Source organism: Acinonyx jubatus, chromosome A2 (assembly GCF_027475565.1).
Source record: "Acinonyx jubatus isolate Ajub_Pintada_27869175 chromosome A2, VMU_Ajub_asm_v1.0, whole genome shotgun sequence".
Lineage (NCBI taxonomy): Eukaryota > Metazoa > Chordata > Mammalia > Carnivora > Felidae > Acinonyx > Acinonyx jubatus.
In genome coordinates, this window is record NC_069383.1 from 1,243,027 (window position 1) to 1,270,302 (window position 27,276).

The 27,276-nt window shown below is 54.8% G+C and overlaps 1 protein-coding gene across 6 annotated transcripts in view; it reads left to right on the forward strand.

Annotated features, from left to right (window-relative positions):
* The window catches only part of PTPRN2 (protein tyrosine phosphatase receptor type N2), a 799,963-nt gene that overhangs the window by 718,776 nt on the left and 53,911 nt on the right, over positions 1–27,276 (forward strand). For all 6 annotated transcript variants that reach the window (XM_053217793.1, XM_053217794.1, XM_053217795.1 and 3 more), the window contains one exon: positions 23,726–23,873. In XM_053217793.1, the coding sequence (XP_053073768.1) occupies positions 23,726–23,873 (148 nt within the window). The remainder of the gene's footprint in view (positions 1–23,725; positions 23,874–27,276) is intronic.

Genomic DNA, 27,276 nt, shown 5'->3' on the forward strand with positions numbered 1-27,276 from the left:
GGTGGGCCACCGCCTCCTGTTTCCCGCTTGTAGAGCTGACGCGCTAAGCCGCTAGCCATCGTTCTCCTCCCGGATTCGGATTCGGGCAATGAGCAGCAGAGCCCTGTGCGGCGGCCAACACACCCCCAGATCAGGGCAGTGGTTTTCATGGTCTGGCCTACGTCCCCAGTGTCAGCGTGGGACGGGCCCCGAAAGTTGTGTCGGCTGTCTTTAAACGCTTGATTTTGCGGAAAGTTTCCTTGTCTGTTCATGGACAATATAGGCTGGTGAGACCCCCAGGAAGCCGGCAGCTTGGTCCGCTCCGGCTGCAACAAAATACCGCAAACTGGGGGCCATAACAACAGAAACGTGTCTCCCAGAATCCTGGGGGTTGGACGTCCAAGATCAAGGAACTGCAGTTGGGTAACTGGGGCGGTCCCTTCCCCTTCCTAACCAGAACCTTCTTCCACGACGACCCGCCTCCTGGGAGGGGCTCCGGTAGCCAGCCCGCCCCTCCCACATCCCCCCTCCTGGTTCCCGCCCAGCCTTTCCTCCCACGTCCTGACCCTTGGTGGAAACACGGTCTGTGCTCAGTCCACCTGCTTGTGCATGGGGCTCTCAGCACTTGCTGCCTCATGCAGGAGTCCCGACTGTCCTTTGACCCTGCTTGACACGTGGGTTCAGGCCCTGTGTCATCGTTCCTCCCCCCCCCCACACACACACACACTTATCTTCATCCCAAGCACTTCCCCTGTGCAGAGCCCAGAGGCCTGGGGCCATTGGCATAAGTGAACCACTTAGCATTTTTACAAAACTTCTCACTCACTAAAAGCAGGTAAAATGATTCCTCTTTTAGGCGCTGAAACCGTAGTCCGTTCCCGTAGGGAATGGGGAAGGCCACGGAGCACAGTCTGGCTGGACCAGAGTCATGGCCAACAGTAATTGGTGCTCCCATTATTGGTTCACAAATGGCCCTCCCCCTCCCAAGCACAACCTGTAGAAACCTGCGTGTGTCAGAACCTCAGGAAGGCGCCGGAACGCCTGACCTTCTAACTCATTAAGCCTACAAGAAAGATAATTCTGCGGTGATCAGTCAACTCGACCCTCCGTAAGGAAACTTCAGTGTTTATCAGACAGCTACACGATGATCTTCCTGAACTACACGCGAAGGATTCAAAGACCATCAGATAAATTATGCAGGGTCCAGGCAAATCCCAGGCGCCAACCTTTCCGACATTCCGCCGCTTCCCGCACCTCAGGCAGTTGTGACATTCTGCCTTATGGGTAGAATGGAATCCACAGCAGGGCTGTTTACGTTTGCACAAGGTGGGAGCAAGGAGCACCCCACAAGGTAAGAAGGGCCAGGTTATCTGGAGAGCATACTCGTCACTACAACCTGCGGCCAGTGTGCAAAATCGGAACGTTTTCTTCAGCCAAGGATGGGACGCACGTTTGAAGGCATAAGTGCCACGGGAAGTTAAGCCAAATGTCGATCCTCGGCGTCAGAGCACCTTCGGGGGCAGCGGACCTGGGGGCGGGGCTCGCCTGGGGGCGGGGCTCACGTGAGGGCGGGCTCGCCTGGGGGCGGGGCCCACTGAGGGCGGGGCCCACGTGAGGGCGGGGCTCGCCTGGGAAGCAAGTCGGCCTAGGGTGAGGCTCGCCTGGGGGACGCAGGCTCAGCTGGGGAAGGAGTCCCCTCTTGGTCTCCTGGTCACTTTCTGCTGTAGCATCCAGGGCTGCCTGTGCAAGGCGCTGTGATCTCCTGCCTGGAAGCCATAGGAAGAGAACTCTAGAAATAAACACTCCACCCAACGAGCTGGTCTTCCTGCTCAGACCAGGGGCATCAGAACTGCCCTGCTGGGGCACCGAAGGGTCGGCTCAAGAAAGGGGTCCTGGGAGGCCGGTCTGTGGACCCCAGGCTTCGTGGCGCCGAGGGAGGCGGTGCTGGGTCTGGGTCCCACAAGCTTGAGCTGGTCAGGGCGCGGTGATATTCGTGATATTCGCAGAAGAAGGGGCATCCGGGAGGAGGGAGACAGGAAGGGAGGAGCCTGGCTGGCTTCTGAGTGTCTGCAGGGGAGCAGGGCGGTGTGCCCTCAGGGCTACATGCAGGGCTCTGAAAAACAAGTGACCCGGAAAGTCAGGGAACTACTGTAAACATCACCAGTCAGGGAACTACTGTAAACATCACCGTGTCTTGAACGTGTGAGGAGAGACAGGGGAGACGCTGTGAGGGAAGGCATCGCCTTTGAACTTAGCTGTTAAAAAGGACCCTTTCCATATCACATTTGCTCTCGGACGCAGGAGCATGGCTGCGCAGTAGGTGCCAAGAACAGGTCACTGTCCCCAGAGTCCCCAGGACACAGGTGCCTCCGTGAAGCAGGTGTAACAGAGGACGCACACACGCGAGAGTGTGCAAGGAGCGGCCAGGACGCGTCTACCCCAGCCTCAGTGCCCTTTTGTACAGGCTGGAAAGCTGGGGACTGGTGCACAGGGAGCGGGGACACGGAGGGAAAGTTGGCTTGGTGCTGTCCCCATTACGACCGAAGGAATAGAAAACCGAATTCAGGAAAATGGTGCTGGATGGTCTCTTAAAAATACATCTCCGCCCACGTTGAAGGTGAATCTGCAGTGTGATTTCCTTCGCCCTCGGAGTACGAGGCAGGAATGGGCATCACTGAACATTCACACAGCAGCCGCTGCTCAGACCCCGTGAGGGGGGAGCCGACGTCAGCCCCGTTTCCCAGGTGAGGGCGACGAGACCGAGTGCTGGGATGAGTGCACAAAAATGCACTGGGACTGCAGGCTTTCCGCCAGGGAGAAGGGAGGAGCAACCTGCTGTAGGTTTGGTGGCTGCAGAAGGGCGTGTGCACAGGGGAGAGGGGGGAGGTGCGCAGGGGAGAGGGGACACGTGTGCGTAGGGGAGAGGGGAGATGTGTGCACAGGGGAGAAGGGACACGTGTGCACAGGGGAGAGGGGACACGTGTGCGCAGGGGAGAGGGGAGATGTGTGCACAGGGGAGAAGGGACACGTGTGCACAGGGGAGAGGGGACACGTGTGCGCAGGGGAGAGGGGACACGTGTGCGCAGGGGAGAGGGGTGATGTGTGAGCAGAGGAGAGGGGTGATGTGTACGCAGGGGAGAGGGGAGATGTGTGCACAGGGGAGAGGGGAGATGTGCACAGGGGAGAGGGGAGATGTGCACAGGGGAGAGGGGAGATGTGTGCACAGGGGAGAAGGGACACGTGTGCACAGGAGAGAGGGGAGATGTGTGCGCAGGGGAGAGGGGAGATGTGTGCACAGGGGAGACGGGAGATGTGTGCGCAGGGGAGAGGGGAGATGTGTGCACAGGGGAGACGGGAGATGTGTGCACAGGGGAGAGGGGACACGTGTGCGCAGGGGAAGGGGACACGTGTGCACAGGGGAAAGGGGACACGTGTGCGCAGGGGAGAGGGGAGATGTGTGCACAGGGGAGACGGGAGATGTGTGCGCAGGGGAGAGGGGAGATGTGCGCAGGGGAGAGGGGTGATGTGTGCGCAGGGGAGAAGGGACACATGTGCGCAGGGGAGAGGGGAGATGTGTGCACAGGGGAGAAGGGACACGTGTGCGCAGGGGAGAGGGGACACGTGTGCACAGGGGAGAGGGGAGATGTGCACGCAGGGGAGAGGGGAGATGTGTGCACGGGGGAGGGGGGAGGGGGGCAGGGGAGAGGGGAGATGTGTGCGCAGGGGAGAGGGGAGATGTGTGCACAGGGGAAGGGGGAAGTGCGCAGGGGAGAGGGGGTAGGTGTGCACAGGGGAGAGGAGAGATGTGCACGCAGGGGAGAGGGGAGATGTGTGCGCAGGGGAGGGGGAGATGGTGCGCAGGGGAGGGGGAGGTGGCAGGGAGAGGGGAGATGTGCGCAGGGGAGAGGGGAGATGTGTGCACGGGGGAGGGGGGAGGTGGGCAGGGGAGAGGGGAGATGTGTGCATGGGGGAGGGGGGAGGTGTGCAGGGGAGAGGGGAGATGTGTGCGCAGGGGAGAGGGGAGATGTGCGCAGGGGAGAAGGGACACGTGCGCAGGGGAGAGGCGGGAGGTGGGTGCCCCCCGCATCTCCCGCCGCACCCAGCACTCCACCTGCACCACCCCCTGTATGCCCGCATCCACTCCGGACTCCCCTCTGACCCGCTGCCTCCCACCAGCCAAGGGTGTCGCGAGTCCCCTGCCTACCGGGATGCGCGCATGGGGAGCCGGCGGGATGGAGCAGGGCCTCGGGCACCTTCATCTGGAGAACCGGCACCCGCCGGTCTTCCTAAAAGGACCTGGTTCTGTGGCTCCTGGCGGCCCTCCTCCCGTGGCCCTGCCCTTGGAGCCCCGGGCCAGCACCTGCGGCTCGGTGGCCACTGTCCTCACGGTGACGGTGGCCGGCCCCTCCCCCGGAGCCACCACTCGTACAGTCCCGTAGTTTTCCGTGACTCGATGTCCAGCAGTTTCTCTGTTTTATCCTGCTGAGGGCAGCAGGCAGCTTTCGCACGCGAACGTTCCAAGCACACAGCCCGCGTGAAAGGAATCGTAGGCTCAATTTCCGCAAGACCCTGGGTCACCCAGGATGCCTCCCGCTTATCTCGAGAGATGTTGGCAGACTTCCTGCCAAAACGTCTGACCGATGGACCGTCCCACCAACCATGACGCACACGGTGCCTGTGTCCCCGGACGCCCCCGGCCTTGGGCACTGGCCGGCCTTCATCTTTCCCACCGCTGCATGGGAAGGCTGCTCAAAAGCGGCTTTAATTTCCACTTCTCTTGTTGTGCGTGAGATACGGCAACCTTTCCTACTTCTGGGAGCTATGCGCCCTTCCTTCCAGAAGTGTCCCTGGAGGGCTGCCACCGCCCGCCGCGTAGACGTGCCGCACGTTTTCATGGTACGAACCACGGACACCAGCGAGAGTTCACCGGACTCGACCTCGTGGTGACACCGCGTCACCCTCGTCCCTCCTCTGTGCGCCGATGAGGCCCTCTGAGAGAGAGGCACACTGACGACGCCCGATGTGGATACGTTTCAGTGAGAACAGAAAAGAACCGTCTGAAAAGTCACACTGAGCTACCGAGTGGGCAGGCTCAATGCCTCAGGACGGTGTTTCCCGTGCGTGAGAATCGCGGGCCAGTCCTGTGTGGTGACATCAGTAAGAGGAGCCTGAAGGGGCACGAGGGCCTGGCTGCCATGGGGTCTTTGGGCCTCAAGGGACCTGTCCTGGGGTCAGCAACACACTGGTACCGGCACATAGTCCCCGAGGCTGGGAGTCGGCGATCACGGTGTGGGCGGGGCTGGCTGCCCCCCGGGGCCTCCGTCCCCCCGCGTGGACGTCGTCTTCTCCCGTGTCCTCACCGGCCGTCCCTCTGTGTGTCTGTGTCCTCACCCCCTCTTCTTATCAGGACACTAGCCACACCAGATCGGGGCCCTCCCGCCGACCTCGCTTTACCTTAATCGCCGCATTAAGGCCTCATTTCCAAATACGGCTGCGTCCTGAGTCAGGGGGTTGGGGCTTCTGCACAGGAGTGTGGGGGGCGCAGTGAGCCCGTGACAAGGGTTGGTGCCTGAACTACCCCATGTCCTGCAGCTTGAAGCAATGACAGGCCCCTGTCTCTCCTGTCGCGTCCTCCGTGCACCGTGGGGACTGAGCGAGTGGTAATACTGTCGCACCCCCACCCCCACCGGCCCCAGCACTGGCCCGGGACCTGAGGGAGAGACTCGCAAACCGTTCACGTCTCCACCGGCTTCCAGGCACGGCTCTGTTCCCCTGTCCGAGCCTCACCCTCCTGCCCGTCCCCGTCACTGTGAGAGGAGGCAGGTCCCCAAGAGGCTCCCTGGGAAGGGGGGTGGCCAGGGAGTGTTCATGCATTTACAAACAGCACATGACAGTCCTTCCATCAGGCCTGACCGGTTTCTACCCAAGAACTGGCCCTGGGGACAGGTGCTCAGCGTGGGAGGGACAGGTCATGACCACCCACTCTGTGGAAGGGTCTCACAGGGTGGGGCAGGACTCAGCCAGGCGTTCAGGGTGCTGGGCCCCCAGGGCCAAGTGCTCTGTGTCAGAGAGATCACCTGTGTCTCCTCCCGAGGTTCCCTCACTGCTGGAGTGGGGGGGACAGGGCTCCATGTCTGCATGGCTGAAACAGTGCTTGCCCCCCACCCCACGGCCAGCTCCTGAGGTGCCCAGAGGCTCCTTCGGCAGCTGGGACACTGGCCACTCTCAGTAGCTTGGTTTTGACACAAGACAGGGACTGTCACTTCTGTTGTTCAGTCTTTATTGTGGGGAGTGGGTTATTTATTGTACTTTTGATGGGGGGGGTGTGATTTGCCTTGTTATTTTTAAAAATCTGCTTTACTGTTTAAAATGCTAGGATGATGCTAGAACGTTTTCCCAGCTTGTTAGGATTTCTTGTCATGAGTAAATTGGGTAAAACATCGTGAGTAAAGTCAGGTGTCCAATTATATTTGTTGAATTAAATAATCAAATGCTAAATTTGATAATTAGTAAGTCTGTGAGGCGAAGAAATTAAAACTGATACCCAAAACAGGGTGTGGAACATGTTTATTCATGTATATGTTCACGGGAAATATTTCCTGAGTGTGCAGTGACCTCCTCGGTCTTCCCCCAGATCAACCTGACGGGAAACGCCACAAGAAGACATGTGTCCTTCTGGCCCCTTCGGTTGCCCGTAGACCTTCCAGGTGTGCAGACAGGGTCAGGGGAGTGGAAAGGCGGCGGGAGCCCTGCAGGCCCAGGATGGAGTAATGGGGTTGTTATGTACAAATCAGTGTGCAAAATCAACAACATATAAGAAGCAGTTTTTGAAATTGCGCGAAACCCATGGTTCCACAAATAAGCCACACGTGGGCGAGCATTCACTGACTTTTGCCCACCCGTGTATCCTCAGCATCTAGCTCAACTCTCACATACACCAGGCCGTGAATTAAATTGTCCGAATGCCCAAGTGAACCAGATGGTACGTGTCTCGCCCCTGAGAAGTTTACCATCTATCTGAAGCGGAGAGGGGTTAATATCTAGGAAACACTGGGCGTGGCCAAATGCCAAATCGTGCTCTTTCGCCAGAAGTCTTTTCATCCTTTATGAAGGTGTGGGGTGGCGGGGGAGACTGAGGAGGGGCGCCGGCCCCGAGGGGTTCCGGGCGCCGTCTTGGTCAAGGAGGGAGCAGCGCTCTGGGGTGGGCAGGAGACAGAGTGGCCAAGGGGACCCCTTGTCAGAGTCCCCGAGTCAGTGCCCAGGACTGGAGCCAACAGTGGGTGACACAGGAGGCTAGCACACACACACGGGCCACACACCGCATGCGGGTTTGTGCTTGATCCTTATGCAACCGCTACCGTTTCTTGAACAGGAAAAGTGATGGCCATGTATTCACTTCTTCTCTTCCTTGTGTCCGCTCGCCGGAAGGTGAGAGAACATGTGGGCCAGAGAGCCGGGGACCGACAGGGTCAAGACCAGTGTTCTCTGATGTGTTTGCCTGAAAATGATTTTAATTAGCTCCCACACTTGCATAATGGATTAGCCAACGGTCAAATTCTAGTTAATTTTTTCTCATTACTTTAAAAATGCTGTTTTCTTTGATACCACAGCTGTTGAGAAGGCTGTTCGCAACTGGCCCAATGGCCGTTCCTTTGGGGTTCACTCTACTTTCTTCCTGAACCCTACACCTTTGTTGTTCCGGGATCTCCCTGGGCCCTGTCTGGGTGCAGACCTATTTTATTCTTATTTTGCTCTGGCTTTACTGTGTGCCTACATTGGACAGTCCCGATCTTACATTAGTTCTCAGAAATGACCGGCCATTCACAATTTACACGTGACCATCTGTGTTCTCTCCTCTGGTGGGAGCACATAGGGTGTCCTGTGGCCTCCCGTCTCTTCCACGTTTCCTCTCGTTGTCCCTCCGTCCTGCCCCCCAGGCGACTTCCTCAGGTCTGTTATCCGATTTGCAGTGTTTCTCTTCCACAGTGTCTAATCGACATGTGACCCATCCACTGCATTAATAATTACAAGGAGTATATTTTTCATTTGTACTTGTTCTATTTATTCTTTTTTGAATCTGTTCTTACACTGTCGATCCTCACTGCAATATCTTCAGTCATTATAAATGCATTATTTGATTGTTTCTTTTTTTTTGTAAATTTTGTTTAATGTTTATTTCTGAGACAGAGAGAGACAGAGCATGAGTGGGGGAGAAAGAGAAGGGGACACAGTATCTGAAGCAGGCTCCAGGCTCTGAGCTGTCAGCACAGAGCCCGACGCGGGGCTCAAACTCACAGACCGCAAGATCATGACCCGAGCCGAAGCTGGACGCTCAACCAACTGAGCCACCCAGCTGCCCCTTGGTTGTTTCTATCTAATGCTTCTATCATCCAGGTTCTTATGAATCTGATCGGGCTCTTTGATGTGTTTGCTGACTTGCTTATGAGGGTTTCTTGTCTGGTGGGTTCTGTAATTTCTATCTCTCATAATTTTGTATAGCCGCGCTAGGGGTGTTTAACTCGAGAGAGATTCTGAGGTCACTTGGCCAGACACTCTGGACTACCGTTAAACCAGGACCATCTTTATATCAATTCCTTACCTGGAGATTTTCAGACCACCCACATACTGTAACTTCCAGCCTCAGTCCTAGATGAGGCCTGTGGTCCAAACGCCTTCCCATTCTGAATCCAGGTGGGAACAGATACACTTCGTTGTGGCATGAGCAGGCCCTTCCCCTGGGAATGGGGTCTTCTGGGGTTCCTGGGGGCAGGGGGCTCCCATATCCACCTCCTTCCCTCCTGCCCGGCAGGGTTTCCCCAAGACCCCAAACAGACAGAAAAACCCAAGACCCTGGGTTTTAGGTCCAGCAAATAGTCTGCCCTGCTCCCCCTTAAGGTCATGAGCTTCCCACTTGACCTGCTCTTCATTCTGGATGTCCGAGGGTTTCCCTTAACCTTGTGAAAGGCTGACTCTGCCGTCTGTCGAACATTTCTGCACGTCTCGTAGGGGAGGCTCTTCGGGTCAACTCACCCTTCATGTCTCTGGGGCCAGAAGACTTAATGCGGGTTAAACGAAGGGCACACAGAGCGAATGGTGCACTGCCATTTGACTTCACGTCGCCTCGACAATCGCACCTGAGAATGAGCTTTATGTCCTGGTAATAAGGAAAGTCATCTAAAGGTGGCGACCTGGTGTCCAAAGAAGCCAGGCGGTGACCTCACACATGCCGGTTCCCCCACTTTCCTGTCTGCTGGCAAAGGGGCGACCTCGCTCCAGAAACGCTTGCACGCCCGTCTGTGGGTGCGCGCTGCAGGGAGCCCCGGCCGGCGGGTGGGGCGGACAGCCTGGTGGACCCTGCTTGCTGACGGCTGGTGGCCGCGGAGGAGTCCCAGGTGGCACGCGTGTGGCGGCGGCGATGAAGGCAGCTGGTGGCAGGGGTGGCTCCGGGCTCCGTGGCTGTGCTGCGCGGGGACAGAGAGCAGGCGGGTGACAGCCGACAGCACACTCCCTTCCCCCGTCAGACCCCGAGAACCTGGGGGCGTATAAGGCAGGCAGTCCCCACACGATCGGCAGTTGAGCTGGAAAAAGATGAAAGTATGGTCGATAGTCTTATCTCTAGCTTTTCACGCTAAAAGGGGAAGGTAATTTCTGGGAGATTGGCTCACTTCTCTTCTCTACTTGGAGCTCCTCCTTTCAGAGGCACCGAGAAAAGAATGCTTGCCAGCCAAGTGCTGGTCACGGAGGCTGAGGCCCGAGCCCCCGCTTCCGTCCACGTCCACAGGGTGGGGGAGCGCCGGGGACTCGGGCCTCATCCCCCCACGAGCGAAGGGAAGACAAGTGTTGTGTTTCCTGCCCCCCCCCACCCCGTTTATTGCTCACAGCAGGTAGCCTGTTGCTTTAGGAAATTAAAAACCAAACGGCTCTGGTGTCCGTGAGCACTTCAGAATTTCTGCAGGTGTTTTCTCGTAAATGCTGAGAACCCAGCACCTCCCATCTGGATATGGAGAGAACGTTCCGTCTGTGAGGCTCTCCGGAGTGCCCTCCACTGACTCACTGGAATTCTTCCTTCTCCCTCAGCACCCCATCAGACAGTCGTCAAGTCCTAAGGAGAACAAAGTGCTTCTTAGGGGAGGCCCACTGCTCCGGGGCGGGGCTGTCTGGGCTGCTGGGAGACAGGGTCCCTCCTTCTCCCCTCCTGGGGTCTCCCCTCTGCAGCCGCTCTTGTCCACTCCCAGCGAAAATGAAAACGGCCCCCTCGGGCACTCTCATGTCAGGTGGGGGAGGGTAGAGGTGTTAGGTCTTGGAGGAGAGAGTCTGCTCCTGTGACCAAGACTTGGAATTGGCCATTTGGATTGATCATCCATGGGGGGGGGGGGGGGGGACGGCCACCCAGACACGTGCATCTGCTGGCACGCGGCAGGGAAAAACAGCTCTTCAGAAACCGCTTTGGAAGCACTTTGAGGAGCCAGCCTGAGTCACGGAACGCCGGTGGAGACACAACCCAAGAGCCACCCTGATTTCTCCACGACACCACGTCCGCCGGGTGTCACCCATCAGCTCCCCACAGTGCCAGAGGGGACAGCGGATGTTGCTGATTTGAGACAGCCTGTGTTCCTGCTGGAACTTGTGAACAGGAGGCCTTTTCAGGGTTTGGTTTTCTTAGGCCTGCATTTCCATGACTCGTTTTCCCTCTCGTAGCCCTGACTTTCCCATCAGCGCTTTGGAATCCAAGGTTGCTTTCCAGGCGAATTTTGTGCATTGATGGGATTCCTGAATAACTTACGGCTTAAAGTATTTTTCGTCCGTCAAAGGGACACGGTTGCGGCTGAAATCAAATTCTTATCTTCTCATTTAATAAAGACCGTGTATTGATTTATATGGATAGAAACTTGTAAAACTATTTGCAAACACATTCTTTCCTCTTGTTCGGGTAATTTATGAGAAATAAATAGAGATGTAGCTTTATCAGACAGCTTCCTTTTCCAGTTACACTATTCGGATTTCTATTCCACATCAAAGGCTCAGGGACATCAACTTGCTTTGTAGAAGGTAACGCCGGTTTCCTGCGCTAAACTGTAGTCAAACTTTGATTTTACAGATGGAATGATTTACTTATTGCCAAACACGGAGGCTTCAGGCCGTTGAGGCGAGAGCGAGGGGGCCCATGGGGGGCTCTCGTTCCCGTGCGCGTCCTCCTGACTTTCCATCTTTCGGAAAGGCGATGTCCCGTTATGAAAGTCAGACACCTTAGGAGTAAGTGCTTGCTTAGAAGACAGCTCTTTCAAGAGTTTCAAATGCCACGGGCAGACATTTTATTTAAATGTTTAGAAGGCGGAAATTAGTAGAAATAGGTTAAAATGGAATTGTGTTTTTCTTTAGACTTGTGTTAATTGAAGAAGCTGCAGACCAGCGGACCGATGTTTTAAATCGCCGCATCGTCAGTTGTGGGGCTGGAGAAGGGGGTTGTTGCTGTTACCGTCTGTAGACCAAAATTACAGAAAGAAGGGAAACACACAAAAGATATTTGGTAAAGGCAGGTGGTCTGGATGAATAATGTGCCTTTCATTAACATAGTTCCCTTATTAACTGTATAATTAATTGTACATAGCCCAGGGAAGCTGTGGAAATTGCATTTTGAGATGTATCAAAGCGGACTTACGCCTCAGACTTCCATGCAATTCACCATTAATGAAGCCAGAGATGGAACCCTCAAATCTATAATTATTACTTACTCTTTGAATGACAAGCAAAGGATTTTATCAGCAGAGTTTTAAATGAAAGGGGATTAGCAGCTAATGTTGAAATTGTTAATCTTCCGTATGAAAATAATTTTGAAGAAAATGTTTTAGTGGAAGGAGAGGTCTGAGGAAAGCATTTGCCATTAAAATCGCCATTTTCTGCTACTCCATATGAATTTGTCCCCGTTGACAGCAGGGTGCAAATATTTTTGAAAGTGAATGAATGTTTTATAGGATCCAGAGGTGCTCATGCATTCCAGGAATGGATTACACAATATTCCCAAATATCCCGGCAGAGGTGAGGGAGTCCGAAAGCCAGCCAGAGAAAAGAGCCTATGCTGGAAAAATTAAAGTCTAGCAGCATATTCTAAAAGAAATGGAAATTTGTTTAGCAGTGTAGAGCTGTGCCTTCCCCCCGCCTTCTGGGTGCCCCTTTGATTTAAGATCACGAACAGTAAATATTGTTAGAGAAAACTGTTAAATGAAGCGCTGGTGCCCGTTTGTCCCAAAAGATCTCATTGGAGACGCTGCGTGGCTGCAACACCGTAAATTCGCGGGTCCCCCCCCACCCCCCCTACCCCCCCACCCCACACCCCCGCGCGGGGCTCTGAGCTAGAGACCGTGGAGCTGTCGCACATTCTCAAGACGGGATTCATACGACAAATATTTATTGACCACCAAGGCTGTGCCAGGCTCCACGCCAGACAGTGGAGAGACTGTAAGGGGTAAAAATAATTGGCCTATTGGGAGTTCCTAAAATGTATCTTACATTTATTTCGTTGTCCTGATTTTTCCCGCTGACTTGATGCTGGGACTAAAACACTAAGTTTATAGCGCCATCTGGTTAGAACTCATGTCGCTATGAACAGGAGAAAGCCAACGTTCAGGCTTCTAGACGCTCTGGAAGGTTGGTGTGGGAGGGACGGTCCCTCCTAGGGCCTGCGGCAAATCCCACATATGTTCTGGACTGAAGGTCGTTCTAGAGCCCTGCGCTGGCTCGTGGACAGGCGGGACTCGGGCTCTGTTGTGTTTCTTTGGAAATTCCGAGCTGCCCCCCTCCGCCCCGTGCGGTACAGATGTGTTCTCTTAAAAATGCTTGTTTGCTCAAACCTGAGGTCTTCTTGCTTTCATTCTTTAAAATATAAAAAAATGTATTTTAATGCACGGGTCCTATCGCTCCGCTCCAGATTGTGAATGTCTCATGGAATTTTTTGTGGCATCTGGGAACCAGCTCATGATTGTGGCAGTAATTTAATAGCTGGAGCCCGGGTGGTCTGAAGGAGGCAGCACGGTATTTCCAACCTACCAGGGCATAATTTGCTCACTAGGGTGACGGCTGGTGATCGCGGGCTCCTAACATAGCTGCGGTCGTGTTCGTGGGTGCGCACACACTCGAATACCTTTGTCTGCGTTTTAGAATGGCCTCATTTGCATATACAGATATCCAAGGGTTCCAGGTTAGTTTAGTTGTTCGGTTGATTTTACATTTTAAATTTTGGGTGAAGCTATTGGCCGTTAATTTTCCGTGGTGCTTTGGGCAGACTTCAGTGAGATTTTGTGCTGCAAAGACGAAAACCAAGCAGTGCTATCAAATATCTGAACATTTTGTCCACGCAGCCAGAGCACGAAGGTTGTTGGAAATATCAGGAATGTTGATGGACTTTTTCGGATTTTACCTAGACTTTTGACTTTGGGTAAAGTAAGGCTATGACCTTGTTTCTCAGACCAACACAGCGGGACCTTTCTCCGCTGTGGTCGTATGACAAAGGGCTGAACGAATTCCAGAATATTTTACAAAGTGAAGGGTTGCAGAAATGTAGGAGTATGAGGACGAACATGTTGGATGATCAGATGAGCAGAATAAAATCCTCTCATTTGCTCTGTTAGTGAATCTCGGCAGCTCCGCCTCCAGAATACAGGACACGTCTGCCCGTTTCTCTGTGCCCTCTGCCGCCGCTGTTGTCCCCGAACGTCAGCCCCAGTGCAGACGGCCCATCTTGTGCACTCCGTCCCCGCCTGTAGTGAGAGCGACGTTTTAAATCCATCTGTACCGTCACGCGTCTCCTTTGCCTAAAACGCGCCGGTGGCTTCCCACGGCTCTTACCGCAGACCTCAGGCTCGCCCACGGCCACCTGGCGCCCTCGGGATCCAGCCCCGGGCACCACCCCACCTCACTCCCTTTGCTCTGGCCGCCCTGGGCTTCTCTCTGTCCCTGGGTCATGCCGGACCCCTTCCCACCCTGGGCCCTCACCCTGGCTGTTCTGTCTCCCTGTATGACCCCTCGATTTTTGTATGATGAGCCCTTCCCAGCTTGCGGGATGCACTTGGGAACCAGTTTTTCAGAGGGGCCTCCCTTCCGGGGGGTCTGGACCCCTGCCTCCCGCCTCTCAGCACTTTTCATGTCTGTGTTCTTTTTTTTTCCCTAAAGTATTTGAATGTTTACATGCTGCAGGCACATTCTAGGTGCTTTACAACTGCTACTCCTCATTGATCCATGAAGTATGTGTCCTGTGTTCTTACTGCTTTCCACTTATCTGAAGTTTCCTTTCTAGTGATGTTTGTTTATTTGGATGTGGCCCGTTCTCCAGCAGAAGAAACCAGCCCCGTGAGGACAGACTCTTTGCTGGGTCAGAGCACACAAATGCCCCGGCTGGTCTGATATGCTGGTAACAACGTCAGTGATGAGTGAATACATCGCTGCACGGCCAACACAGGGGCAGGGCTCTGAAGTAGGCGTGCAGGTGTGGCCTCCCTCCCCCACGATTAGAGGAGAAATCCAGCTTTCACTCATGACTTCTCTGCCCTAAATTTAAACACCAACGGCTGTACACGTATAGGAAAGATGCTGTAATTCTCTCCATCATTTTCCATCGCTTGTAAGGTTTCATCTTTCTACCTTAACCTGTGCTCACATAACCTTGATTTTTAAGATGTTAAATAAGGTGATAAGATTCATAAAACCGTTTGCTTAAGCTCGCCGAGCTGCCTGAAGAATGACCGCCTGAAACGCAGAGCCGCCGCACGCGGCTCCCGTCTTTGTCCCCCCGCAAAGACCGCGTCTGGGGCCCCACGCGCACACCCGAGCACCAGGTCGGGCTAGACGACGCCCCGCAGAAAACAAACCGCCTCCCCTCCTCCTGTTTAGTCAGAGGTAAGGAGGACAGGACTGCTTACTTCTCCCAGTTGATGAAGTAGAACCTTTCCGGGACAGAATGTGTTCATTATCAACACTTTCCATCCAGGTTTTCGTCGTAAGTCTTCATAAAATTGCGACTTTCTTCTTCTGCAAATCTGTCAGGTAAAGGTTAGCGGAAGCCACAGACTTATTTGACGAGCCTGTGTCTCCAGCGCCCGCACAGGTGTCTCAGCGTGCCCCCGTCTCTGTCCAGCACCCGCTAAAGATGACCCTGCGGCCATGTTAGTTATTTCCCGATTCCGGGAAACGCCCTGCAGGCTTCCGTCCCTGTTCAAGACCTCTCTTTCGTCCGTATGGTTTCTTGCGATTCTGGACTTTGTGCTAGATGCAGAATACCAAGACCAAAACCATGGTAAAATTATAGTGAAGCCCCCCGTTGGTTAAGTGCTACGTCATCAAGACTTGTGTTTGTGTCCCCTCGCCGGTCCCTGCGCCTTGCTGTCCCTCTGCCCCTCCAGAAGCACGTCGGTTGGGGTGGAGGGGGCTTCCCGGAAGTTCTTGGAAAAACATGATGTTTTCTTTAGAGCTTTTGTTTGTCTTTCTAGTTCTTCCATTTTTGTGTTTTATTTTTCAATTACGAAAAGGGTTTTAAATGACACAGGGAATTCTGTGTCACAGCCTCAAAACCAGCATGCATGCTTTTCTGTCCCTTCCGGGCTGCATTCTGTCACCGTGTTGACTCCCCTCTGTGCCTGAACGGAGTGTAAGCTGGGGCTTCCTCTGATGAAGGCTCCATTTGGCAGTATTTGAGGGTTTCTCCACCACGTTAACAAGCACATTTCTACCACCGCAGGCTGCCGGGTCGCGGGGGGCAGGGCATTTCTGGGTCACGTGCAGACAGCCCTGAGAAGTTTCCAGGGGCCCCTGGGCTGGTCCTCAGAGCTTTCGGGGAAAGACTTTAGGGGCAACGACACTGGTTCACACTTGTGGGGAAACCGCTTCTGCTGCCCACGCAAAGCCCCTGCAGGCCGGGCTGCCCAGGGCGAGCGACGCATGGAATGTTCCCTCCTCAAACGGATTTCCGTGGAGGCGATTTTTTAACTGTATAAAAAGGAGGGGAACCGCGTGGTCCTTCATTCATTCCTCGTGCAGGCTTGTTCAGGCTTTTCATGCACACGCCCCAAACCGTGTTTGCTTTTCCCCAGGAAGCTGCACACTGACAGCACAGGCTTCGAGCCCTTTCTGGGTCTGCAGGCGGGGCTGTTTTTAAGGACAACGTGTGTGTCTCCACTGTGCATTTAGAGGGGCACGGCATGAGCGTTAGCCTGCCGTGAGACCAGCCATCCCAGAGCAGTCACGTGGGCCGGGGTGGGGGGGGGGCTGCCCCGGTGCGTGGCCGCACCGTGTGCTCCTGTTGTGTGCGTCTGCTGGCAGTGGGATTGCAGCCGTGGGGCTCGGGAGTCCGGCTCCCAGCACCTCTTGTTTACGCTGAGAAATGACAAAACTGTCCTCGGATCGTTTAGCCAGATCTGTCCTGGGAGCTGTAACTATTCCGGATTTCTGATTTTGAACTTCGAATATCTTAACATGCCCGCTGCACGGTAAATTATGTGCAAGCGTGTCGGGCGCGGCGCTCTGCAGAGACAGGTGCACAGCCCCTCCTGATGAAGCCGTGGCCGTGGCCGTGGCCGTGGCCGTGGCCGCGCGAGCCGAGCGGCACCCCTGACCCCATCAAGCCTCTGCCTTCATTTTTCGTACTTTGTGCTTGGAATTCAAGCATTCAACAGAAACATTCCCTCCACAGCGTTAATGAGGACAGGTTACGGTGTTTATTTTCAAAGAGAGAATAGGTCCCCATTTCCCCAAAAGGCAGCAGAAACAGCTTTCTCCTTGCTCTTAAAGGCTGTCCTCTCCCGGCCAACCTCACGACACCAGCCGCAGGCCCATCACGGGGACGGGCAGCAGGCGTGCGCTCTCGCGGAAGGCTTGATGGTCACGTCGGTCAAGTAACATGGCGAGAGGCGCCAGGGTAAAGAAAGGAGTGGAAACAAAGCTTCGCGCGCAGGAACTGGGCCTTCCCAAACCCCAGCCGTTCTTCATATGCCTCAGCCGCAGCGGGAGGACGTTTGCTCCTGGGGTAAAACGAAGTTTCGCCGGGACGCTTTCTACTCAGTTCATATCGTACTGCAAAGCGGTGGAGGTCTCCAGACACCCGTGAGGACGCCGCGACGTTAACGGCGCCCGTAGACGGTGACTGACGGGGCATCATGCTGAGTGTCTCGCTGACTGGTCTGTGGTCCCGATCCGTCTGAGTGTTAGCATTTGGCGCTGGGGGTTCGTCTCCACTGCTCGCTTTGATACTAATGCAGCCGCCCGCACCGCCCAGCCTCCCGCCCTTCATCGCTGGCGGTAAGAGCGCGAGGGAACACGCGGTGTCTCGGACGCTTCACCGAGCTAAACTCGCGGTCCCCCCGGGCTCCAGCCAGCCCCTCCACGTGGATTTGGCGGGGCGCCTGCGGCAGCTGGGACCCAGGAGGCACCGGACGAGCCAACTGCGGGGACCCCAGCTCTGCGGCCCGGGTCCACATGGCCCTGGGCGAGTCCGCACGCTCCATCGTCCCGGCGTCGGGAGGCAGGCGGCAACACTTCCTGCCGGCATCGAAGGGTGGACGTTGGCCTGTTGAATGTGGTGAAACAGTAGTTGTAAGAAGTGGGACCGTCTCCCTGGTGATCCTGGAAACTGCCCTTGATGTTGACACTAAACCAAAGCCCTGAAACCTCTCCGGTCATGGCTCGGGCCGAGGGCGCTGAGCCAGCAGCACCGCAGGCTGTGACCTTCCTCTCCCCGCGCCGGAAAACATCTTTCTAAGTAGCCGCCGGATGTCTCACCTTCTCTGCGCTGGCCTTTTCCAGTGATTCCTCTTCTCAAGACTGGCCATCAAACTTCTCGCTCCCTACGCAGGAGTCAACGGAAGGCAGCCAGTAGAGAGGAAGGGGCTGGGTTCTGGGACCATCCCTGATTTCCTGGCAGCCTGAGCACGTGTCGGTTCTATCCACACGACGCAGAAGCCGAGTGCTTTCGGAAGACCACCGACACAACTTGGAAGGACACAACTTGGAAACCACGAACCGCGTGTTTGACGGTGCTTCCTCTTAGTCGTGTCTCTGGTGGCATTTGTGACGGTGTCACTACAGTCGCTTGCAGCAATGGTGTGTCCCCAGTAAAGGTGCCGCCGCGATCGCCCCTTGAATTCTGCATCCAAGCTGCGGTCAGTGGCTGGTATTGGTGGAGATGTACTGTGTCATGGCTGATCAGGTAATGGCAGTGTCCCCAGAACTGCGGTACAGCCACGGAATCTGGAAGGGAATTAAAGAGATTCCCTCTTTCTCTAATTTTTTGTGATGTTTGTTTGTTTTTGAGAAAGAGAGGGATACAGTGGGAGCAGGGGAGGGGCAGAGAGAGAGAGGGAGACACAGAATCCCAAGCAGGTCCCAGGCTCCGAGCTGTCAGCACAGAGCCCGACGCAGGGCTCAAAGCCACGAACTTGAGATCATGACCTGAGCCGAAGCCAGACATTCAACCAACTGAGCCACCCAGGCGCCCGCAAGAGAGTCCCTCTTTTTCTGGTGAAAAGCTGATACCCACCATGATCACCATCCTTTCTGCCTGTTCACGCTTTATAATTCACAAAGTGTATGTCACATACTGACCCAGTCAACCCTCAGAACCACCTTCAGAAATACGTACTGTGATTCCCAGTTTACGTAGTAGTGAATTAAAGGTGAGTGAGATTGGGTGGTTTGCCCAGAAGTACAACCAAGAAGCAGCTACGTGAGGACCAATCCTTGTTGTTTATTACATTGTTAAGAAGTCTTTCAAAATCAAGTCCGGTGCCTGTTCCATTTTACTGCCTCCCAGTTCAGCAAAAGCTCCTCCAGGCTTTCCTAAAGGCTTTGTGGATGGTAGCCAAAATCATCTCCTGAAGACACGAAGTGCTCTTGTGGTTATTAGCAAAACCCCATTATGTTGCAGAGCATCCCAGATGATCTATATTTCTAGAAATCACTTTCCTGAGCTCACGGCGTTGACAATTCGATGAGAAAACACTGCAGAAAATATTTAAGCTATCTTGACAAACTGTGGACATGTCTCCAAGCAGTAACATTTTTTGTCCCAGAGGTTTGGGATTCCGTGTAAAGTTACCCCATTAAATGTGGAGGCCAGTTTGTCTGACACAGGGAACTGTTTGAAAAGTCCTCTGGTGGCACACAGTCCTTGTGACCCAGAAAGTGTTTGTAATCTTCCTACCCGTGGTCTAATAGTGTGAGCGAGAAAAAAGAAGGTGTAAGATGGGGAGCTGGGCTGGCAAGAGGAAGATTAAAGAGGAGAACCTCTGATGGGGTGAGTGTCTCACAAAATAGGGCTTATGAAAGCTGGGGTCCTTCTCACCTCGCAAAAAACTCAAAAGAAATGCTGGACCACCGTCACCTGGCGCCATGTGGCCCGAGGCCGGTGTCAGCCAGCATGTGCCGGTTATAACTCAGGAAACCACCTTCTGGAACCTGCGGGCCTTTTCCCACAAGCGGTGGGATCTGGGAATTATCCTTTCTGCGAGCACATTAAGCCTGGATCCCAGGAAAGTATCAGAATTCAAGAAGGTTCAGAGAGCTCCCCACTCAGGTCTCACCTAAAATCAGCTGGAATAAAATCCCGATGGAGGTCAGGAATATGGAAATGCGATGCCGAGTTCTTCCGGCCAAGAACCCTTTCAGAACCTCTCCCTCCGTCACCCACAAATACTAAGGGTGCAGTGAGCAGCTCGGAAAGATCAAAGACCTGCTTCCAAACATTCCTGACGAACCATAGGAGCCATCAAAATTCATGTATCTAAGCTCTTCAAATTGAACCAACTAACACCGAGCACTGGCTCTTCAGACTGCCCGTCATGGGGGACCCCACCCGCATGTGCCTGGCTCCCGTCTAGTGCCATTAACGAGTACTTTGTGTATCCCAGGGCTTCTTTCTCAAAGCTTCGATTCGGAGGTACTCACAAGGGCCAGGAACGGGGGCTGTGTAACGTGATGTGCGTGAGACGGGTCCCTGACCGGCAGCTGCTCGCAGCTGGGACGGCAGGTTCTAGAGACACCCCCGTCACACCAGTGATGGCACTGTTGTATCCCGAGCACAGGAGTTCTCACACAATGACAAAGAAGGACTCGGGGAGATGACACAGGGTCTGGACTCAGAAGGAAGAGGAGGGGCTCGGGGAGGAGAGCTTTCTCAACCGTTGCTGTGTCTCCAGGCTCCTAAGGCTGCCATTACATTGCAGTGGCCACCACGCCTACTGGGTATGGATCATAGACATGCTGCTTGGGTAACCCAGAAAGGAAGAAGGCGGTGAGGAAACATATAATGAACCATTCCAAAGCCCTTACGTTACCTTTAAGAGCAATTCTCCCAACTTCCAGAAGACTCTAATGCATTTTTTTTTTGGATGCTGTCATTGACGTAAAATGTTTATTTGTAACACAAATTACTTCTAGAAATTTCCAGGTTATGAGCAATCATCCAGCAAATATTGACTGCGTGCCCAAAGCACATGCCAAGTGAATGAGACATGGGTCCCATTTTCAAAAATATTGATCTCACGAGAGGAAGATCCTGACACCACCCCCCCCCCACCAGGCTGTAGCACAAAGCAGAATGTGATTAATGTCACAGGACGTAGTTTTTAAAATAGCAAGTGTCTGACGAAGAGGGTGGAGTCGTAGGAAAGGAGGATCAGAGAGGCTGGCAGTAGGCACATCTCAGACTCACAAAGGAGACAGGAGCATTTGCACTGACCGTAAAGTCTGGATAGATTCATTACAGAAGACTCCGCATGAACAAAGCATAGAGAGTGATGGCGATATGGGGTGGGACATCAAAACACTGGGAAATAGTCTTATTGAGATAGAAAGGCGCAGGTTAGTAAAATGAAGTTTAGACAAAGGGCAGTGCTAGTCTAGGCTCCATTAGTGATTTCTGAAACGGATGGTATCTGGGACCAGAAGTTCTGTGGATGTGAAGGTCAGGGTGCGGGGAGAAGGATGCAGCAGTGAGCCAAGACAAAACAGCATCCCAGATGGCAGACCCAAGCTTAGGTGCTGCCCCTGACTGCTGGGGACTTCGGGCTCATGGTTTCAAAAATCTAGGCCTTGGCTTCCTCAAATATAAGAGGAAAGCTTCATCTCTGCTTCTTTTCAATTCAGGTAAGAAAGTCCTATAATAAGAATGTTGTCCAAAGCTGAAGCGATGGTGATAAGCAAGGGGGGAAAAAAAGCGGCCGAAGCGCATGCCAACAAGAGTGGGGCTTATCGAAGCCTTATGGTTAGCTCTGGGTGGTGGAGTTATTAGTGGCATTTGTTTTCATTCTGCTGACCTTCACTATCTTTCTTTTCTATGAATGCTACATGTGTAATAAAAATGTACAGACACACACACACAGATAAAACAAAAGTATTAGAATGTCAGTTTTTCAAACAACTCCAGCTACACACTCACTCTGGGGGAAAGAACATGAGCAGTGTCTCAATTACATGTTAATTTACCCAGTTATTCCCAAAAGCAACTGTGTCTGAGGAGGGTTACTGTACCTGTTCTAGTTCATACGTCCCACACCCTTGAGAGACAGGACCCCACAGGCAGTTTGTTTTTGCCGTTGTTTAAAACACATTATTTTACAGACAACATGGAAATATCCTCTCCTGTCACAGGTGAATAGCATCTTGTCCCCAAACATGAGAGAGGAAAGTCTCCTAAACCGTGAAAGGGGAAATTACATCAGTTTAATATAAGTGATGTTGCATAAAAACATTAACAGAACAGATCAACTTGAAATGCCCCGAACCGGGCAGACACAGGAGTGTCTATGGAAGCAACACAGGCCGACAGGCTGGAAAGTTATCTCAACTTTCATAGAATCAAGTTATCACTTTAGAAGACTTTGTTCTCAGAAAAACCATGTCTTTGCTCCCTCCTCCGTCTTACCACCAAGCTTCCCTCCTGGAGTCCGGTGTGTATTTCTCGCCATAAGTTTAGAAATTGAATTGACCTTGCAGCCTTCACGCCCCATAGTTGAGGTGACTGTAAACCCATAAACAGCCGCAGGTGCAGGGTCGGAGATAACATCCCGTGCCTGTTTCGCAGACGCTATCTGACCTTGAGGAAAGTTCGGAAGCACTGAAACCACACACGTGAGCCAGAACCACTCCTCCCCCCACCACACCATATTTTAGCTAGAGGACTATTTCACAAAACTTAAATATTGTATCATGCTGAAACGTCCTTATTAGGACAACTTTGGCACAAAAATGTGCGTCCGATATTCCATGATTGTCTCCAAAAAAAGCAGTTGGCAGTTGACGTTTTCTGGATTGGGCCACTTAAATTCCCTTCCTCCCCATGCGAGGAAACTGGAGGGACTGGGTGGGGGTCCCAGAGTCAGGCCCTGGCAAGGAGGGTCCGGGGCGTGTCACAGAAAAAGCACCCACTGTGTGGTTCGTGCGGTCCTCCGTCATCTGCACGGAAGGCTGTCAGCTGGTTCCCTCAGTGGCTTCAGCAGGGGCCACGGAAGATATGTGACAGTCATAACCCAGGTCCCGGCATCTGGTCCCAGCCCATCGCTGGCCCCCCCGGGCCAGGCAGACCCTGAAGGTGATGCCTTCCCTCCCACAGCACCCACCGAGGCACCAGCTTTCCGTGGTTTGTAGACCAACATGGACACAGTAGGTGCCTGTTGAGTGACTAACAAAACGACTCGAGTCAACCCTAGTCCAAACTGCGATAAGAGGAAGGAGGACCCAGCAGGACTGGCTTGAGTTCCCTTCCTTCTCCCCGAGCCCCTTGAGCCCCAAGCAGCTGGCTGGGGAGGAGACATGGAGCAGGCCTGTCCTCGTCCTTGTGGGGGCCTGAGCTGGGTGCTCACTTGGGGTGACAGGACGGTGGGGGCTGGCAGGGTGCCAATTCTTGGGGGGAAGTTGGGGTGCCTGACCACTAGAGACCCGGACCTGCGTGCTCGTGTTTTATTTTGTTGATGGGACTAGCTGAACATGTGTGTCCACACACAACACACCGAAGAGCCACAAACAAGATGCTACAGGTGCGACCCTCTTTCCTTCGGGCACGACAGAGCAGCTGGGGTTCGGTCATTTGCAATGTTTTTCCTCAAAATCACGGCCGTTTCACCACTACCTAGATTGGTGAGATGCCGGCCCCTGTGGTTGTCTTTGTGGGAGGGAATGTTCCGGAGGCATTTCCCCGTCCACGTCTAGCGATCGCTGACGACAAGCAGGTGCCCGGAAAACTTAGAGCCAAGCAGCCGAAGGTCAAGATGTCTGCTTCCGTCGCTTCGGGTCTGTGTTTTTCCCGCTACAGGCTCTGCGTCGTTTTCTGTGTTTTTACCGCCACAAGCTCTGTGACGTTTCACGCATCAGAGCAGCCAGTATCTTCTGTATCACACCCACTGGATCCAGAAAAGTGGGCCAGTTACAAGGAAAATGGCTTCTGTCCGGACACGTTATCTACGCCAGCTTTTGGTCAGGTGACCAGGTCTGGCCCTACGTGTGCAGTTCTGTCTCCCTGGTCAGTTCATAATAGCGGACAGGGCCCCCCCCACCCCCCGTCATGATCCAAGTGTCCCTGATGCCCAGGCTCCGCGCCCGGAGCGAGCACATTTTGAGCCCCCGGGAACCGACCCGCAGAACACGTGTTCTTCCTGGATCCGGTAGGAACCGGCTTCTTCACGCGTGCCCGCAGGGGACGTGTGGGCTGCACCGTCCCTTGGCCCTTGGGTGTCACGACGCCTCCCTGACTCTGTGTTTTCCGCTCCAGGCCTACATGGAGGACCACCTGAAGAACAAGAACCGCCTGGAGAGGGAGTGGGAGGCGCTGTGTGCCTACCAGGCGGAGCCCAACAGCTCGCTCGTGGCCCAGAGGGCAGAGAACGCACACAAGAACCGCTCTCCGGCAGTGCTGACCTGTACGTAGCCGCCCGGGGGCCCCGGCCAAGGGAGGGCGGCCCTCAGTGACGGGTGGGCTGGGCTGCCCCCGCCTGCCGTCTCCTCATTTTCCTGCTGTCCCCACCCCCGGTGCCCGGCCGGCGAACACACCACCCCTGGGAAGCCGCCCCTAGCCTGCAAACGGGGTCAGCCCCTTCCTTTGTGCTCCCGCGGCACAGTCCCGGGTTGGGCACGGCTGTGCCCCGACCGGCACTTGCTCTGTTGGCCGTTACCGTGCAACTTGAGACTCGTTTCTTAGCTGCTGCGAACCTCTTCCTCGTCTGTAATCGGGGTCGTACTGTCTTCCTTGGAATCGCCAAGCCCCGAGGGCGGTGAGCATAGCGGCTGCCACGTCGTGGGCAGGACGTGAGCGCTGGTCGCTGCCACGGCAGTCTTCCCGCCTGACGCTCGGGTCAGCAGGCGTCGCCGAGGGCCGACTCTGGCCGGGAATCACCGCCAGAAAGCAGCGACACAAAGAGACCAGTTCTGCAAAGCAATTTGCGCCGAGTAGGAGACAAAGTTACGTCAGGGGTTGAGTGTGTTAGCAGTGACCTACAGAAGGAGAGGCCGCAGAGGACGTGATCAAACAAACCCGCCTGGCGGGGCTCCTTTTCTTGCGTCACTTAACAGGTGCGTCAACCTCCTGTGTTCTAGCACGTTCCAGGCCAGGGTTGCGCTTTGATTCACGTATGAACCCGCCCTGCACGGAGGAGAGAGGAGAGGGATCGGAGGTGCGTTTGTGACCAAAGTGCCTTACACGAACGGACCCTCACTGAACACTGATCCGTTAAGAGCAAATGTGTGCACAGAGTTACTATCTTAGTATCTGCAGACGAGGGGTCCTTGCACGTACGGCCAACATGATAAAATGTTGTCGGCTGACATTTTTGAGGGCACGGCAAAGCCACACCCTCAGCAAAATCGGTGTCCACGGTGGGGACAGCCGCCCCCCCCCCCACCACCACCGTGTCCCAGACCCCGGGTCCCAGCCCTTTGGAGCCCGTGATGCAGCCCGGTGGCGTGGCCACGGGCCGTCCCCTGCCGGGCCCCCTCGCCTGGCCCAGTAGATGCCTCGGGAATAGATGCCTCGGGAGATGCTCAGATGTAAATGGCAGTGATCTGATCTGAGTTTACGGGTCAGAAAGATTAAAAGCTGGCATCTCGTGTCGCCTTAGACGCTGACGACAGCGTCACAGACCCTCGAAATCTGAACGCGCTTCTGGGTGTGATGTTTTCTAACAGGTCAGTGAGGGCTCAGGCTAGGCCCTCTGTCTCCGTGAGGTCTGAGGAGTTTTTCCCTGAAGGGCTTTAATAGTAGAAGAGCTTTTGTCATCTATGTGTTTTATATTTAGAAGAAAAGCAAAAAAAAAAAAAAAAAAAAAGCCATTGACTCACACATTTATTAAGTACCTACTGTGTGCCAGGCTGCTGCCAGATACGGGGCCACGCGAGGATCTAACGTGGCCGCTGTGCTCAGGGCCTAGATGGGGAGTCCAGGAGGCTTCTGCCTGTACCTGGAACACTTAGCTGTTTGGGGCCGACACTCAGCAAACTGGGACGGAACGCGTCCCTGGGTCTGGTCGCTTACGTGGACTATCAGGTCCCTTGTGGTAAAGACCAAAGCATCTCCCTCCAGCACCCCTCCGGACCACGGTAGGTGCCCCACGCTATCCCTGTGGCCACAGGCCAGGACCTTAGCGATGGTAGCACGTCCTGTCCCAAGGCCCTGGTGCCCCTGATGTCCGCCCTTCTTGGATCAGGCGCTGGGGGGCAGGTGGCCGGTGCCCCTGCGCCAGCAGCCTGGCCGGGTGCTCTTGGCTGTCTGGGGTCACGAAGGGGCAGCTGTGCTGGTCACGGATGGCAGGGCAGGGCAAGCGCACTGACACAGGAGCATTTTCGTGGGTGACCCGGGGACCCCACTGTCCCCCACACTTGCGGCCTCCTTCACGGGTAGAGGAAATCCTACCAGCAGATTTCGGCCCTCGTCCCTCCCTGAGCAGGATGGGGACGGCACGGCTTACGCTCTCCTCGGTCCTGCCAGACTCCACCAGAGACGAGTACCCCGCGTCCTGTTGGTGAGTGCGCACGGCCCGCACGGCACCGAATCGGCCCCGTGGTGGAACCACAAGGTGCTGGGCAAGTGGCTGGTGGTGTCTGTGAAAAGGCGGCCGGCGCCCGTGAGCGCAGAAGGCACCCTCCCCGGCATGCGGAGTGCTCTGGGCCTGCGGCGGCGGGTGGGAGCCTCGGCCAGCTTCCCCGGTGTCTCCCACCCCGCTCCCCCGTTGCCTGGTTGGACGGCTTCCTGGGTGCGCCTGGCGGGACCCCGCGGCCCGGGCCTCCCGTCCACGCAGACGGTCCTCCGTCCGGGAGACGGGACTCGTGACGTCCGCGATGCGCACCAGTCCGCGCCCACGGGGTTTACCAGCTGGACTCCGGGGCTTCCCAGGGCCTGTCATGCCCACACTCCCCGCGCCCTCTGCCCTCCGCCCTCCTGCGCGCCCTTGCTCGTCTGAGGGCGTCCCCTGCTCCCACAGCGGGGCTTCTAGCGGAGGCTGGCAGGTCCCGTGGGAAATTCAGAAGTGGCTCCGATACCCATTTTCCATCCCTGACAGCCTGGAGCTGTGTTTCCGAGGACGATTTAGGAACAGATGAACCGGCTTTGTCTGTGCTCCGTCATCTTACAAGTTTGAAGAATTTAATATGCTTCCTAAACGTATTTGTATTTTTAGGAGGAATTATGCAATATTCCGCTCATCTGCTTTTTAAATTAAGAACAGGAATATGATGCTATTTTGGCATAACGTCTTAAACAAAAAAAAAATGTTTTCGATTCTGTGTCACAAAAACAAGGGAGAGATTAGATGGAGACAAAGAACACTTAGAGGTGAAACCAGAGAGAACAGCCCAGGACCCAGATACCCAGCGACCGAGCGAAAGGCCCTCAATGGAACATTCTCACAGTCTGGCTTTTCGGGGCTTTGTCGTGAAAGAGATCACAGCTCAGCTCCGGAGCCAGGATGCAGCCGCGGGCGCCCCTGCCTTGCCTCGCGGACCTGGCCAGGTGGGGATGACGGCTGACCTTGCCCGGCTGTCCCACACGGTCAGGGCACCTGGTGGCACCAGGCCACAGCTGAGCGCATGAAGCCGCCCCCCGCCCCATCGCCGCTAGTCCCCCCGGAAACCAGCCCTGCACTTGCCAGATGAGGGCGCTGGGGCTCAAACCCGTACCCTCTGCTGGTGGGACCGCCCACATATGCTTGTGCACGAGCCTGACATTTTCTGTGTCAGAAAAATGGACACAAATTTCAAACGTCCCCAGAGATGAGTATTTGAAATACATACAAGAACTGCGGTTCTTTGGCTAAGCGTTGCTGTCCTTAAAAC